Here is a 17,340-nt window from a genome sequence, read left to right as displayed (position 1 = left end):
ACAAATGTAAGTACATAGCATAAAAAAATACTATCTCATAAAACTGCATGTAGATAATATTTTAATGTTCTGACTTTCCAAATCCTTGCTTTTTCTTTTTTAAAGACAGTAATTTTGTCTTCAGATAAAGAAATAGCACTCATTTCCCTTCCTGTGGCTGGGACTTTTGCTGCTAAAATCAAAGGAACTTCTTATTTCATTGCAAACCAAATCAGATATTTAATCCACTACACATCCTTAATGTCTCATATCCTCTCTAGGCTGACCTAAAGCTACTTTGACCTCTTCTGATTATTAACACATTACCTTATGCTAAAAATCAATAAACAACACTCACTGCAATTAGAGCTTCCAAGGTGCAAGAGGGAGAAGGGCAGACCAATGGGAACTGGGAGGCCCACCATGCTATAAAATCAATCCATGACTGTTGAGGCCCTTCTCTGCATGTCATTTTCCTCTTGACAGCTTATTTGCATTACAGGAAAAAAAATATGTACAAGATCTGTCCCTACAGATTATGGAAGCTGATTTTTATTTTTCTTCTAAATAATAGCAAACCGAGTTATTCCAGAGGAGCACACAGAAGGGGAATCTTTACCAAGCTTCTTTCTAAGTGCATCCACGCCTCAATCCTTCAAGTCTTCTCTCCTCAAAAGAAGCATACTGAGATCCACAAGATTATACCTTTTACCACCACATTTAATCTGTCAGCAGCGAAATGTGAGCCTCCTCACAAATGAAACAAAAACATCACGTGAAAACATTAATTTTTGTTGCTTGGCAGACTGCAGATCGTTTGCTCAGAAAACCACTTGGGCAGGGGCAAGTAGGGCCAGTGAAGGTGTGTGCAGTGTTTCTTTGGGAATATGTGGGGAAACCAAGCAGCAAGGCTAGGACAGTCTGAATGGTCTCCCACCACAACGCCCAGAGATGGGCACATTTGCTTTAGCAGCAGTAATGCTTTCATTATTCTAACAAAGCCTCTTGCCCAGTGCTAGAAGAGCACAGCTCTCCCTGCTGCTCTTTAACAGACTGCACAGAGGTGACTCAGGGTGATTTCACAGTGGTTGGCATATTGACATCAAGGTCAGGTGATTTTAACATACTTTACCTGACAGTTCACTGTGCTTTGTGTTGTCTGAACCCCCTCCTAAAGAAGAACCAGCTACAGCAACAATTCTCAGTAAAATAGACCATTGCCAGGTCAAATTTCCCTTCGGGCTTACATTTTTAGAGAAGCGGCTCAGAAAGGTCACAGGTTTCCTGTAACAGGCACAGCAGCACAGCCGTGTCCCTGTTCAACCAGCTGAGTGGGGCTGTAATTACCTTTGCTGGTGCCAAAGATTGCTGTCCTTCCCACCATGAGCCAGCTGCTCTGCTACTGGACTTGGGCAAAAAGTTACTTGTCGTACCTGGGATAAGAGACAGGAGTGGCAGTGAATGTCTTACCAGCAAGGACAACAGTTGAGAACCCCACCCTAACAACCCCCTACCTTATTGCTAGATAGTCCCAGTCAACAGTGGATATCTCAAACACCTTCTGCTGCCAGACTATGTCCCACCCCAGTATTTGCAGATGCACTCCAGCATCCACTAACTAAATATCCCACGTGTGAATTCCTGAAGCTCAAAGCGATTGTTTTAAAGATTGTGTGAGGAAAGGTGATGGAAACTTGTCCTGTATTTCAGGCAGTAAACAAGGATTCTGGTAACCTGTGTTTCCATGGTCTGTGCATCCTTGTGTAACCCAATGTAAATCACTGAATTTTGGTGCTTCTGTTCTCCAGCTACGAATCCAGGATTTCTTCCATCCTTTCCCTGTTTATTTAAGCTGTGCTGCCTTTTATTGTGCTTTTTTTACAGCGCTTGACTTAGTGAAGTCACTTCTCAGCCCTGTCATCTTGCAGGCACTGCTCATAATGCAGACAACTGCCACGGTTACTACTGCCAAGATGCATAGACTTGCTCAGAGCAAAATTAAACAATGAGGCTTCCTGAAGCATGGGTGAAGCTTCACTAATGGTGGTGTTTGGGCAGCAGAGAAAGGGCAGGATCCAGCTCAGCTGACAAGCAAAGCTTTTACAATATAACACAATATGATCAAAAATAACTCCCCCCAGCAATGCAGTTCAGGGCTGCTTTGCCGGAGAACTCCATAAGCTGCAACTGTAGGTGCACATTCATCTGGTCTATACAGATTCCTCTCTACATCAGGAGCAGCTGCTCTCAGGATAGTAAGTATGATGGGAAGACAACACTTCACTGTGTATACAAAGGAGTAACAAAATCCTCAGGTGCCTCTTTACTTTGACCTGGAGAGTGAGAACATTTGCTTTTAAAAAGTTTATCAACTTCTCTGATCTCCCACGTCTGTAAATTTTGCCGCTGCTGTTGTTACAGACACAGGGCCCCTCTGCATTATGGCTCATTTTGTTTCTGGCAATTGGTATTTTCTAGGTGATTCAAGGACTGTGACTGTTGATAATTTATTGGATTTTTCTTCTTTCATAACTGAATTATGCTGGGTAACAGACATCCACTGACATGGCTCTACTCCAGAGGCTGAGCATGAGGGGTCCTGTCCACAGTAATATGAACTGAGAGGACCAAAAAGTGCCTGCTGACTACAGATGGAAGGATGAAGATAGCTGCCAAATATCTTGATCATTTTGAGGCTTTGGTTTTGCATTTTAATGGTGTCTCCCCTCCTGAAATATCTGTTGGCTGCTGCTCTTGGTTTTACATAAAAGGAATAATTTCCTAGTTCTGTAACAGTGAAAGCTTGGAGTTAGGGACTCCGTGGTGACTGAAAATGGCTATCATTTTATCTCAACTTCGAATTCTTGCAGGTCTGAAAAACACAGAAAGATGTATACACTTTATGTGCTAGACCGCTGGGCCTTCGATCAATCCTCAGCAAGGACTCAAAGATCAGTGATGTGAAGGGAGTGCACTGGTGCTCACCTAAAAAACCCTCTGTTTGGAGTTGTGCTGAGATGAAAGACCGTGCAAATGTCTGTCCAGAAACAACAGGGCTGGGCTCTGAAGTGAGATGCACCAGGTAAGATCTCTAAGACTCAGTAACAGGCTTTTGCAGAATGAGCTACGGTTTCAGAGGAGGAAGGGATGGAACCATTTGTCCTCTTTAAAGCTTTCTGATGCTTCCTTTGAAGATTCAGATTGGGGTTGCATATACTCAGGAGCACTAATTCCCCAAATAGTCCCTTTCTGCCCACAGTATGTCCATGCTTATTTTTTCCTTACATAAAGAGGATTTTTTTGTTTTATTTTCCTTTTATATCCCAGCAGTAGAGAGGCTCTGAATGGAGTAACTAAATTGGAAAAAAATAGTATTATGTTGATAGTATCCTGCTTCTGCTTCTGGAAGTCCTGCCTGGACTCTTCCTTAATCTTTCCACGTCCTGTCCTGGCAGAGGTGTGGAAGGACTTCAAAGACAGGTGAAAACTGCAGAGCTTACCCTTGCAGCACTCAGAACTACTGGCTCTTGCAGTATTGTCTCCATTCACTAGAGTTAAGTGACATGATTAAAATCTCAGATAAACAATCTGTTCCTCCCTTAAGTTTGTTTATCTGCCTTCCTTACTTTGTTTAAAGCCTGCTCTGTGGCGTGGCCATGGGAGCCGGAACAGGGGAAACCTATATTCTGATAAAAAGCTGTGACGTCAACATAAGGCTTAAAAATGTACGTATTTAAAAATTAATATTTTGGCAGGTTTTTACATACGTAGAGTTCACAACTCTGGTGGCAACAGCTGTTAGGTGCTGGATTCTCTAAAAGACTTCTACTCTTTTTCAGTGTTATGAAACTGCAATGTATAAAGTGGTTTGTTTGAATCATATTCTCTGTGAGATGAAAGCAAATATGATTTTGCAGAGACAGCTTTTATAAGGTCTTCAAAGTGAGTTTACTGTTGTTTCCATCCAAAAACTGAAACCTAGGAGCGTGAAAGAAAACTTTCTGCCTACGACATTCATGATCAGCTTTCAAATCGATTTTAAATTGACTTAGCTTTTAAATTTCAGCAAACAGTAGGCCCAATCTTTCATTCATTGACGTAGTTATGAGATTTACTGTTAACTTAAAAAGAAGACATGGTGGGCTGATAAGACTAAAATTCTAGACTATAGCTGAGCAAAGAACTGAAATTATTGATCCCCACCCACACAATGTTTGTCTTCCCTGAAACCTTGTTCTTTCATCCTCCTCTTTTCTTTGGTTTGTTTGTTCCTCCTTTTTTTTTACCTAACCATAACACAAGCTTGTAGGCTCCTTAGGATAAGGGTTGGTTTTCCTTTTGCTGTGTTCATATAGCATACAATAACATGCTCAGGTTTCTCACTGAAACTCCTAACTATTGTAACTGAGAATAATTACATTTTTTTGCTGAAGTTTTAGAAACTGCGACAAATACCCAGTACTACACAAGGATCAGATGTCCATTTTGTGTCCAGGTAAGAGATTGAAAGCCTCAGCAGCAGTTCACGCTGGCTGATGAAACTGTCCATTGTGCTGGGGGAAAGAACTCATCTGGTTGCACCGAAACTTTGCAGTTCTTATCACCTGCAGCCAAACAACTCTTTTCAGGCTTGAGAGAAACCCAATCTAGAATGCGTAGCTTCGGTTCATATTCTGCTGACTAAAGTCTCCTTTTAATACTAGAAATCAAAGCAAGGGAGTATTTGCTCTTTCCACTCCCTCCTGTAAAGCTGATTTTTAACACCTTCATGTTCTGAACCAGAATTTAATGTATTGGTCAAACTGCAAACATGTCATGGTTTGTGTGTGCTACACCTTGGAGTGTTGTTGGCTTACAAAAGGGGAAAACGCAAATATAATAAGTTCAAAACTTTTAGTCCCCAGTAAGTCTGCAAATGAAAAGCCAGTCAGAAGTCTGTCCTTCCTTGCAAGCAATGAATTGGGCCACGTATCGTTCTGAGTGCAAATTTACGTTTCATTTCACTGGTCCAGATTAAGTATTTCCCTCTGTGCGCTTCAGATGCCTAATGACCAAAAGACAGGCTAAAAGATCTGTACAGTGACAGAGTTTTTGTAAACTCCTCATAAATGCCTCACAACTATAGCGCTAAAATGAAGTGACTGGGAAAGACTTCTGGTAGGAAGCAAAGCAAGCACTATGGGGGATGAGACTAGTGGTCTGCACAGATGCTCAGTGAATGTTTTGTTTTCTATGGTTTACAAAACACAAAGCTAATTTATCCGTTAAAGTATATATTGTGGTGTATATCTTCAGCAACATTGTTAATCTATTAATCACCTCATTAAAGAAATCACAACTACATCTGAGCTCAGCTGTCTGACTAAAATTCATAATAAATTGTTCCCTTCTTTAAAAATAACCTCCCCCATGCCCTGGTAGCCAGCAGGTCTTTCTTTTATTCATCTGAGATGCCTTTGGAAAGCTAGAAACTAGCTATATCCCCTACATATTTGTTCTCTAAGTGACCAGGAGTTAAAAGGAGCACTCACAAGCTCCTATTGTTAGGAGCACTGATAAATCACAGAACAGCATTTGGAGAACATAAATTGTTTGTGCTCTATTTCCTTGTCTCAGTAGGGACTTCCACTAGCTACTGCCTCTGATCACCATGCTCAAGGAGCTGTGACATTATTGCTGTACTACCTACAACAACATACACTGAAGGAGAGACTTGAGATTCTTCACAGCTCTCCTGGGAGTTTCGGCATATTCCCCATAAAATTTTATTTCCATACACTGTAATCTCTGTGAAATCTTTTTGTATTGCTGCTATGCATTTTTTAGGAGAGATGAGCAATTGAATTTCCTCTTGAAGGTGTGCATTTAACTGGATTGACACAGAGTTGCTACAGATTAACAGCCTGATCATTTTTATAGTGGACCCCGTATACTGGATGGGCATCTTCACTCAGATGTTGCCAAAAGGGTCAGAACAGATCCAAGAGCCAGGTGCAAACACACCACACAGACATGTTCTGTTCTCCCCAAATTAGTGGAGCTGCAGGGCTTTATCTTTTGTGACAGTCTTTGAAATTCTCTCATAGCAGGTTTCTGCATGCTGTACTTGTAATTTTAGGCATTTCATTAACTGTAGTCCTACTCTGCTTTGTCCTTGTCCTTGCACTTCCTCGTAGATAAATGCAGTACCATAAGGACAAAACATAGCTTTTAAATAAGTATTTGTTGCAAGTGGATGGATTATTATGAAATAACTGGCTTAAATGAATGTTTAATCCCACAAACAAGTCTCAGTCAGGACTTGCATCTCTGTTTCCACTGCAGTCAAACCACTGAGATACAAATTCATCAAAAAAACAAGCCTTCATAGTTCTCATGTTCAAGGTCTGTTTGTTTATTGAATCTTTTATAATTCCAGCAAATCTCAGCACCCTTATAAATGTTAAATACTTATACAATATTTAGAAAGTTCTTTAGAAAAGCAAATATGTATCTGTATTGTTCTTCATCGCTGCTCTGTGCTAGCAATATTGCAAAGCAAACAGCACTGATATGCTACTATTATTTCCATTATTATTCTGGAATGGGGAAAACACCTTCACATATTAAATGTAGCTATGCAGGGACAAAATAAAACAGATGCTGCTCTTGTATTTGAAATTGTAGTATTTTTAATCTACTTGCAAACTGCTTCAATTGTGTTAAAGTGATATATTTAAAAAATTTGCAACCCTCTTCAAAGGAAGGACTGTGAGGAGATGGTAGCTGATATTGAAATCTCAGTTTAATAGAATTTTAAACTATTTAGAATAACTCTGGCATGCGCAAAAAAAAAAAAAACCAACAACAACAAAACAAACAAACAAAAAACAAACTCTCAAATGCCCATGGATTTTCTGGGGGAAAAATATTGGCTGAAAAACATAGCACTTGGAACCAGTGCTGTAAGGCCTTCCAACTGAAACCATTCTCTGATTCTGCTACTTTCCAATAGTAGCACTGAGTAGCCCAGCATTCTCAGCAAAAAAGCATGTTTGACTCAAGTCAGGGGTTCCAGAAAAAAACAAAAATGGTGTCACAAACACAGGGCAGGGGGTAATGGGTGGTGAAACTGTTGCTGTGGTGAACAGAAGTACAGCTGTCTTTGATCAGTATAAAACCTTTGGAAAACATATGCAAGCCAAGACTATAAAGCTCATATTTAGTATCACACATTGAACATTTTTTTAATTTCTCATGAGGCAAGAAGTCTTTCCTCACATACTGAATGATTAAGGTAGGAGGTATTTTTCCGATTAAAGAAACCTTTTTTTTTTTTTCCTAGTGCCAGCTGCTTAGAGAAGTAGGGGTAAGGAGACTGGAAACTGGAGATATCTGCAACAATAATGCTTTCTTCTACTCTTAAATCTGCCCCATAAGTAGCTGTATGTCTGGGTTTGGATTTTGTGACTAAAACTTTCTATCATATGAAGACCACACCAATGCTTAACCTTTATTAATTACATGCTGCTATTAAATGAAAACTCAGTATGGTAGATATTTTTGTGACACATCCTTACACACAGATGGTGTTGGGGACGTAAGCCGTTCTGTGGTTCCACCAGACCCCAGGAGGAAGGTGTGCAACTCACACAGCCACACACATGGAAAGCGGCCAGAGCGTTCCCTCTGCTCTGCAAACCCAGAGTCACTGCTGCCACAGCCAGCCCACCAGAGGACGAAACAACCCGAATTCACACAACCTGGCAGGTGGAGATTTTTCTCACCCTGAGACACCACTTGCTCACTGCAAGTAAGAAAATTCATGAGCTTGTACCATTTTTTTCAGCTAGTGCACCTAAGCAGCATTGAAGATGCAACTCAGTGTGACTGTCAGTACTAAAGAACAGGACTTTTTGTTTGTTAGCCTGCTATATGGCATGATGTTTATTTATGAAGAAGAAAGCAGTAAAATGTAAATGTTAGACTTCACATGAAGGTATGTATAAGATGAGAGTAGGTTTAATTAACTGGTCTAATCAGTGCTAACTGAAGAGTGTAACACACTGTGACTCCATCTCCTACTGCTCTAAGCTTTGTTATTTATTGTGAGGAAATATATTAAATTTTCTACTACTGACTGCTTCTTAATTATCAAAGCAAAATAATTCATAGAGCATCTAAGTTATCAAAAAAGAATTCAGCAGACAGAGCACAGATGATAAAAGGCTGCTTTGTGCAAAACATTTTGTATGTCAGTTTAAGAGACGGTTGTAAGAGTACAACTTCAAGTGTTGCAATTTGTCAGCAATTTCATTGTTACTGCTTATTTTCAAGCGCATTCTCAAAATCCACGGGGAAACTGCTGTAATATTTTATGAAGGAACCTGATGTTCTTTCAGAACCATAAAACATAATCTCAAAGCAGTAATACTTTAGCTCTAGTCTTAGATCTAGAGTATAGCTGAAGAGGAGTAACTTCAATTTTTGAATGTACAACCAAGTTACAATTGGTTACTGTAATAATAATGCTTATTATTATTACACATTGATACATATTATCCTTGCCTAGGTCTGCCATGTCACTGTACTGAAATGTATTTTTCTTACACATTGAGAAAGCCGCTCAGCTTCCATATGGAGCAGCAAGAATTGGTGATGCCAGGTCACTAAAATGTCTCTTTCACAAAGACATCATTATATGCCAGCAACAGGTAGCATATTATAATATTATATATTAATACTAATCCAGGTATAACAACAACATAATAATTATACAGGTATAATAATACAATTATATAATTACACATTATTGATATATAATAATTATACAGGTATAATTGTAATACTATCATACAATAGCATTAATACAGGTGCATTGCCCTTGCAATAATTTCATTCTCCTTATGACTTCATTCCTTTGCGTTTTACTACCAATTCAGCAAGATAATGCAGCTGGTTTCTTCCTTTTCCTCCTTTTGCATTTGCTTGTGTTTGCTTCTGTCCTTTACTGTTCCATAGCTCTCCCCATATCCCTCTGCGTCTGCATTATGTAGGATTTGGGTAATTTGTCTAATGTTACACTTTTCATTTAATTTACATGCTAGTCACAACACATTGTGTTATTAAAAAAAAAAACCTCTAAGGTGATTAGCTATTGAACTCGATAATAAATGTCATTAGCCTGTCCTACAGAATGATGCTATTTAGTCAAAAACAGAGGAATATTGCGCTTCTCTGGCAAAGGAAATTCAAGCTCATAGACTTTGGAAAGAATTTTTCTGCTGTGTCACTAGATTTGCTTGTATAACAACAGCCATATCTAACTGAATGGAATTTGCATGTGAAATGACCAGCACTAAGTGAAAGCCCTGACTTAATGTCTTGCTACAGTGAACTGTCATAAACCGCTACCTTCTAATTTCCAGGAATTAGTATTGCATATGAAAGACAGTTTCTTGTGAAGTACACATGCACCCTTGCAAGTAGACGTTTGATGATCCTTTGCACTTTTGTTGTTATCTGGGCGCTGTGAGATAGCTCCTGCAGCGCACGAGGTGATGTGCATTAAATGGTAATGTCTCTGCTGGGTAATACGACTAAAATTTCCAAGAATCTTCTCTTCACACTTCATGGTGCTTCTCCCTTGGCAATGTTTCAACCAGTTTCATGGTCCATATCCCTAACAAGGGCTGTCTAAGTTTCAGGGGCAGTTAATAGCTGCAGAGCAGGAGGCCTGGCCCTCCTAAAAAAAAAATAATAATAAAAAAAAATTCCTATTTTGCCACAGTGAAGAACATTATGCAGGTGCTGCTTCTTTTTCTTGAAACACTAAGGTTTGTCCCAGGCTACCTTTTCTGTATGGAAAATACACATAGGCTATATGTATGAAATATACATACAAAATACTACATTGCCATTTACCCTAATAAATTAGTATCAGAGAAAAGGGAGAAAACTTTTGTCCTGGAGAAGCTGAAGTTGCAGTTGTTTTCATGAGCTAAGGCATGCTGAGCCAGAAAGAACTCGGAGCCTCGGCAAGTTAGATAGGACATGAGAAAACTATCAGTATGCGAAATAACCCCCAACACAGAAGTTAGGTAGGCTTTTATCTTGCATTATGAAGTCTACACACAGCTCAAGCCTTTTTCTGTTGTTTCCTCATACATGTATCTTGCAGTTGTCACCTGCCACCTCATTTAGCTACATACTTGAAAAGAAAGTAAGTATACATCTTGCTGCTGTACACCTCCTTCAATCAAAACTTCTATAGGATAATCAAAGACTCACTTCACCCTTACCTTCAATTACCAGAGGTTGAATGTGTCAGCTTTCTTACACTCCCACTAATTTAGATACTATTACTCCCTTCATAACACCTGGAACACCTGCCCTGTCCACACGTTTGACTTTTAAAGTAGCATGAAGTGCATGGGAGGAGTTGAACAACTTGGATTGCTATTTAACAGCTGTTTTGCAGAAACACCTACAGGCATTAATCAAGATCAAGGTGCTAAACACTAAGAAGACTTACAATGAAAAATAGACCCTGCCCTAGAGAGTTCACAATTCACTTTACAGCAAGTTACAACAGGTGGATGTGATAAATTAACTGTAGGCAGGGGAAAAGAGCGATCTAATTCTCTAAGCATTTTCTGGACACTGGATCATATTAATGTATATATTTATAAATACAGATATGGACATTTTGCTGAAGACATTACTTTCTCTCCAATCTTAAAATGACCTCCCTAATGTAATAAAATTATTCTTCCAAAGAAACACAATCTATGAGATTCCTTCTCCACCTATTGTACTCAATATGCTATACTCCAGAAAATCACTAGTTCTGTATCCCTCCCTTTTCAAGGGCATCAAAATTTGGGTTTTCAGCAGAGCAAGAGATAAAGGCAATCTTTCTGTATTTTATGTTTAAAATTAAAATACCTCAAATAAAAGTAGGAGCTGGCCCATATCCCTCCTTGTGGAATCAATTGTAAAATGTGTCATTATAAAGCTGTGTTAAAGTATGAACAGATCTTAGTAGCAATCAGACATTAAAGTTAAGAAGACTGTAATATCTAATAGGCTTATTTTTCCATTAAAATAGAGAATACATTATTTTGTAGGTGGAGATAAAGGTCAATTTATTTCAGCTTGTCACATTTTATGAATAAATCTATTATTTGTAATAATAATCCTTAACGAGGTGTTTCTATCTGGTTTCCACCAATTTTACTGAAAACCATCCATGAAATAATTAAGGTCTACTTTTACCATCACTATAAACACTTTTCTATTACATTGTATGCTGTCCAATTCTTTATGCTGTGCAAAAGTTGTGTAACATACTGTTAAACCAGAACACTTACTAGGCCTTCGGGGAAGTAAATTGCCCCTACATTTCCATAGATGTAAAATCACTTTCCAACACAAACAGACCACTTCCTCCAAAGAAAATAATCTGTAAGATCAGGACATAAATAACTAACAATGATAAAAGCAGTGAAACATTAATCTCAGATGTAAGCAAACAGGAATTCTGCTACTTTTAGTAGGACTATAATGGGCATCTTAAAACTTTAAGAAATTGAAATCTTGCCTGCAGCTCACAGTGAAATTTTTGTTGCTATACAATGTCCTTTTACAATTGAATTACTTCTCTTTTTATACATCATAATTCTTTGTGATGCTCAATCTTTTTAAAGGAAAGTGACATCAAGAAATGCAAAAGCCTAGAAAAAAGGCAAGGTTAATATTGAAAATGCCACATTTTCTCTTCTACTGGAGCCCAGCTGGTTAAAAATCTGGATAATTGTGGTACAAAACAAAGAAAACATACACTTGGATCAGCAGACTTCAGTAGCACAAAATCTTCGGCTGGCAGTTAAACATATGCTTTTATCAAAAATATTAATTAATTTATCTGAGGGTTATTAGATGAAGACTTTTCTAGTACGCTCTGAAGTCAGCGTAACTGATCTTTTTGTGTGCTATTGGTGTTTTACACTAAGCTGGCGTTCATCTTACACAGGCAGAAGTAACCATCTACATTGCCACAACTTGAAAAAAAATCACAGCGGCAAACAGAGCAAGTGAAAAGAGCCAAGGGAAGGAACTGAATGAGAGACAATGTCTGAGATAAAGTACTTCTCCAGGCCTTTTCTAAACCCTGCTTGCACCTGTATGCTCTGGAAACAGTAACATACAAAAATGTCTTATTAAGATACCAGTGATTAGTTCTGACTTTGAAACACTTCACTGCTCAAGAGAGGCTTAAATAGTAAGATTTAGAATTACTTAATGCATCCTCATGCTGCGAGAATCTTTCCTTCTTACTAAACTAGGTGCCATTTGCGTTCATTTAGACTTCAGCACTGCTGCCACCTCTCTATGCCAGGTGTCTACAGGACGATTTCACCCGCCCAAATTATCCTCCTGGACGGTTCGTCTCCTGTTGCATGTGGACAAGAAAAAGACAAGAGTCCTAGCATTAACATACAGCCCGGCCTCAAACCACTCACTCTGATTTATGCAACATCCGCAAGAAACCCCGTTCACAGTACTCCCCTCTCCGCTTACTTCCCCCGTTAGTGTCTGGAGGTGCCGGGCGGTGGGGGCCGGGCAGGGTAGCCAACCTGTTTTACCACAGCTGAGGCATGACGGCGGCTTAAGGCCCGGAATACTTGCTGCGTCACGCCAACAGCCCAGGAGCTGCACGGCAACTTATTGAGGCTCCGGCCGTACTACAGCACTGCAGCCTCCCTGGGCACCGCTTTTCACCCGGGCCTCCCCAGAGCCGCTCCGGGGGCGGCAGAGGAGCCCACCGCGCCGCGCCCCGCCCCTGTCTCCTCAGCGCCGCAACCTCGCGGAGTGAGCCGCCGGTGCGGCCCCGCGAGCGCAGGCCGCGGCACGTCACGTGAACAGGGCGGGCGCTGGAGGAAAGCAGCCCACGAGCCGCCGCTTTGAAGCCTGTTGCTAGGCGACGGGAGGGCGCGCGGCGGCTACGGGAGCGGCTGGTAGTACAGGAGGAAAGAGACAGCGGCCGGGAGACCGGAGCAGCATCCACCCCGCACGGGGACGCGTTCCCGTTGTCAACGGTCCCCCCCCCGCGGGCTGCGCGCCCCCGGCAGTGGCGCAGGTGCTCTGTGAGCCGCCGCCGAGCCGTCTGCTAGGCCACTAGGGGTGACAGCAGCCACATCCAGGGAGTGCAGGCGCCTCTGGTGGCGGGGCGGAGCTTTGAGGCCTGGGGCGCTGCCTGCGGTGCCGTCCACCCGTTCGCGCACTGTGGGCAGCGGGCGCGGCAGCTTTCCTGTGAAGGGGCCGTGTGAGGCAGTGGCTCCGCCCCGTGGCGGGTGGAGCAGGGAGCAGTTCAGGTAGGGCGTGGGCGCAGAGCCGTGATCCCCGCCATTGCGGAGACCGCAGCCCCTTCCTCAGCCGCACTCAGCCGCGGCGTTCGGTTGAGGACGGTAAAAATCGAATTCTCCGATGAGTGGCCGGTGCCGCCGGCCAATAGGTGAGGCAGAGCGCGCCGTCCTCCCCACCCCCGCCGCGCGGCGGGGCCAATGGGGGTCGCGGGGCGGGGCGCGCGGGGCTAGGCGCGGGCTGGGAGGCGCCTGCTCGCCAGATGCGGAGGAGCCGCGGCGGCGGTAGCAGTGGTGGAATGGGGTCGCGGGCTGGTCTCGTCTCCCCTCGCTGAGAGACGTGCCCACCGGTGGAGACAAGCGGTAGGCGAGGGGCGGTGGTCGGCCGCGGTGGCGGTGTGGTGAGGGGCGCAGGTACCGGGCGAGTTGCAGTGTCGGTAGCGGCCGCCGCGTCGCGGGGCGGCAGAGCCTGCCGGGCCGGGCGGGAGGCGTGTGGCGTTCCGCGTCGTGCTGCCCGCGGCCGCCTCCACAGTTGGGGCGGCGGCGCTGGCCGGCGCGTTGCTGCCGCGAAAGCCTGGGCGAGGCGAAGGGCGGTCAAACGTGGGTTAACGCCGCTTGTGTCGTTGGTAGGATCCGAGGGTAGTGCGGCGGCGAGCGTAGACGTGGGAGCCGGCCCCTACTCGTCGCAACCTGCTGTCACCTTCCCCTCTGGCAATGGGGAATGGACTCTCGGACCAGACGCCGATCCTTTCCAGCCTGCCTTCCTTCCAGAGTTTCCACATTGTCATCTTGGGACTGGACTCCGCGGGGAAGACGACCGTGCTGTACAGACTGCAGTTCAATGAGTTTGTCAACACAGTCCCCACTAAAGGATTTAATACGGAGAAGATCAAAGTGACGCTGGGCAACTCTAAAACGGTCACTTTCCACTTCTGGGATGTAGGCGGCCAGGAGAAGCTGAGGCCGCTGTGGAAGTCGTACACGAGGTGCACCGATGGTATTGTGTTTGTGGTGGACTCTGTCGATGTTGAGAGAATGGAGGAGGCCAAAACAGAACTTCATAAGATTACTAGGATATCTGAAAATCAAGGAGTGCCTGTCCTTATCATTGCTAACAAGCAGGACTTGAGGAACTCTCTTTCCCTTTCTGAAATTGAGAAGATGTTAGCAATGAGTGAGCTGAGTTCTTCCACTCCCTGGCATTTGCAGCCTACCTGTGCAATCATTGGAGATGGACTCAAAGAGGGACTGGAGAAACTACATGATATGATAATTAAGCGAAGGAAAATGTTGAGGCAGCAGAAGAAGAAGAGATGAGTTCTATTTTGACCTTTCTATTTTACAGTAGTTACATGGTCAAAATTTGACATAAGACAGCTTCCAAACCCAGGCCTGTTTGTTTGGATGCCGTTAAGCTTAGTTACATTAAACAATCAGTTACACAACCTTGCCTTGTGGAAGGCTGTGTAGTTATGGAACTTTTTTTTTTTTTTTACTAGTTTCTTCTGAGTTTAGCTCTGCGTTATTTCAGAAGCCCTAATAGATGATGTAATACTATCAGGAAATGGATGGGTGGGTATATGTGACAGGGATGTCTAAATAGCCAAATAAAACAAGGGTTTTCTGATTAGTGTTGTATTCATGTGTTTGAGGGTGCCCTCTGCAAGCAATTTTCATTGAAGATGTTCCATGTTTTTAAACTTCTAATGCTCGTAAGTGGAGTGTTTAGGTGAAAATTTTACAGCTTTAAAAACGTCTGAAGCTAGTAGCCCATTATTTCGAGAAGCTGTTATTTTATTTTGTTTGGGGATTTCGATGAAAGCTTGGCTACGTGTGTATTGTTTTTAATTTGGCACTTTTTGAAATCAAATCATGTTCAGTTCAAATACTTGAAATTTCAAGTGCTGTGGATTTTTCAACCGATGAAAGAAAGACTATTTGACAAGTAAAAAATGTAAACAACACGCTGGAGCATGGAATAGTTAGTGGTTTCCCAACATATAGCATGTTTTTGGTATGTAAGGGTTTTATTTTTTAGAATAACCATCGTTACACAGTGCTAATCAGGTTTAAACTATTACTCAAAATTAGTAATTTATTTTTGAACTATAAGTATTATGTCCTTCTCCTACTATCAAGTTAAATTAATTGCAGTAAAGGAGCTATAAAGAACAATTCTGGCTGTTGTGGTTCTAACCGGTGCAGCATTCTTTGCTCTGTTGATGACTTTTCTGGCAATAAACTAAATTATAATCAAGTGAAGATGGAGTTAAAATTAGCAGAGCACATCTTGTATCTTCCCCCATTTTATTAAAGTGTTATTGCTATGTCACTTTCAACGTATGCTTTTTTTATTGTGACTCTTAAAGTATTTTGTGGTTCAGAATGTAATAATGCTTTATACACTCAAACATTTGACACTACTGGGGGGTGGGAGGGTGAAGTGAGGGAAGAAGATTTTCAAGATGGGCCTGTGTTCTGCTTTAATTATGCTTTAAGCTGTTCTTGTTTACAGAGTGTGCAAACAGTGTTAACTGGGCAGGATAGTGCTTGATGGAAAAGGGAGGGTAGTTTTTCTTACTGGTACAGAGCTTCAAGTGACTCTTTAGATACTTGGCTAGCAATTAAAAGGGCTAAAACAGAGCCTGGATTTTTAAGACTAACTTTAGTGGTGCTGTAAAAATTCATCAGAATGTTAGATTCTCTTTAGACTTTTTTTTGGAAATACCAGATAAAAAACAAACAAAAAAAAGTAGTTAAAAAAAAAAAAAAAAAGGCAAAAACTATTTCCTCCTCTTATTCAACCAGCAAAGTAATACGTTTTTCTTACCTGCTGGTGTGTATCAGGAGGATGACAGCTACAAACCTGAATGTCAATCAATGAACTTGGATATGTTTAAAAAAAAAATCAAACTTTTTAATCAGCAGCTGTTTGTCCAGGAGGTAACCAAAAATGCACTTTAGTGTCTTCAATACCTGAAAGTGACAGCTGTTTTTTTTTTATGACATCTTGGTCCTTTTTGAATAAACTGAAGTAGCTTCCAGTGGAGCTTTTGTATGTTGGTTATATATGTACCTGCACTGGTGACATTGTAAGTCACTTACTCAAGTAATGTCTATATTTATAGAAATGTGGATGACTTCTTAAACCTCAATAAACAATTCAAAACAATCCTGCAGAGAGAAGGTGTCTGACTTCTTGTGGTGCAGTGGTACATTCTCATCAACCTCTGTGCACATGTTGACTCTAATAACAGTAGTACTCTTTCTGTTGAAAATCAATGTCTTATGGATGTGGTAAGGCTCATAAATGTCACGGTCTTATTGTACATGTCTCATTAAAAACTTTAAATTGGTGGCATGTCTGTATATTCACAGAAGAGCTATTAAATGCAGTGACTTTTCTGAACTGATGGTTCCTGCATAATTTGAAAAATCTTATGTAGCTGAACCTATTTTGTGTTACATGTAATGTTTAATAGGCAATGTTGAGCATTTATCACATGTGCTCACAGGTGATACTTAATTTAGTATCTTCAGAATCTGTCATCTGAAGCTGTATGAGGGATTCATGTATATTTAAGCTTTTGGTGAATTTCCTTGTATTTTATGGCAGTGAGTAGAATGCAGCAAGAGATACAGGAGCTTCTGATTGGTTTCACGACCTGAATGTAAGAAGGCTAAAAATCAAAACTGCGAAGTTTGAACAAGTATATCCAAACCTAGCTCTCAAAAACCTGGTATTTTCATTTCTGTTTATGTAATCGATGGCACATCAAAATGCAACTTACTAGCAATCAGTCTTGAGGAAGAGCTATCTTAGTGATGCTGAGCCCTATTCATTTGGGCTGTAATTGGTACAAGCTTGATAACATTTTCCTTCCTAGCAGGTGCACAGTACTACTAGGCTGAGGAAGATGAGATGAGGGGCTGGCTCTTTGTACCCACTAAACATACTACAATACCGAGTAGTAATTGTTTCATTTCGGATATTCATTAGGCTTCGATTGGGAATAGC

At 41.5% G+C, this 17,340-nt stretch overlaps 1 protein-coding gene and 1 long non-coding RNA gene across 3 annotated transcripts; one reads left to right on the top strand and one right to left on the bottom strand.

Annotated features, from left to right (window-relative positions):
• Positions 1-6,346: 6,346 nt before the first annotated feature.
• On the bottom strand, positions 6,347-13,223 carry LOC139827278 (uncharacterized). Its single transcript, XR_011737740.1, has 2 exons — positions 11,331-13,223; positions 6,347-9,703 (listed from the first exon to the last, which is right to left on the bottom strand). It is a non-coding gene; the product is annotated as an uncharacterized lncRNA (long non-coding RNA).
• A 139-nt stretch (positions 13,224-13,362) lies between these two features.
• On the top strand, positions 13,363-16,494 carry ARL4A (ARF like GTPase 4A). 2 transcript variants are annotated; one of them, XM_065831970.2, is made up of 2 exons: positions 13,363-13,474; positions 13,953-16,494. In XM_065831970.2, the coding sequence occupies exon 2, from the start codon at positions 14,037-14,039 to the stop codon at positions 14,637-14,639; it is 603 nt and encodes a 200-aa protein (XP_065688042.1). In that variant the 5' UTR covers positions 13,363-13,474; positions 13,953-14,036; the 3' UTR covers positions 14,640-16,494. The 2 variants fall into 2 exon arrangements, with proteins under 2 accessions (XP_065688042.1, XP_065688041.1); XM_065831969.2 differs by lacking the exon at positions 13,363-13,474 and adding an exon at positions 13,545-13,685.
• The last annotated feature ends 846 nt before the right edge of the window (positions 16,495-17,340 follow it).

The sequence above is a fragment of the Patagioenas fasciata genome, chromosome 2 (assembly GCF_037038585.1).
Source record: "Patagioenas fasciata isolate bPatFas1 chromosome 2, bPatFas1.hap1, whole genome shotgun sequence".
NCBI classification, from domain to species: domain Eukaryota; kingdom Metazoa; phylum Chordata; class Aves; order Columbiformes; family Columbidae; genus Patagioenas; species Patagioenas fasciata.
The sequence above is the reverse complement of the archived record's forward strand: the minus strand, read 5'-3'. Positions and strand labels throughout refer to the sequence as shown.

What these genes read in the sequence shown, in the direction of transcription:
- ARL4A (XM_065831970.2), top strand. Translation starts at nt 14,037, where the DNA reads ATGGGGAATGGACTCTCGGACCAGACGCCGATCCTTTCCAGCCTGCCT.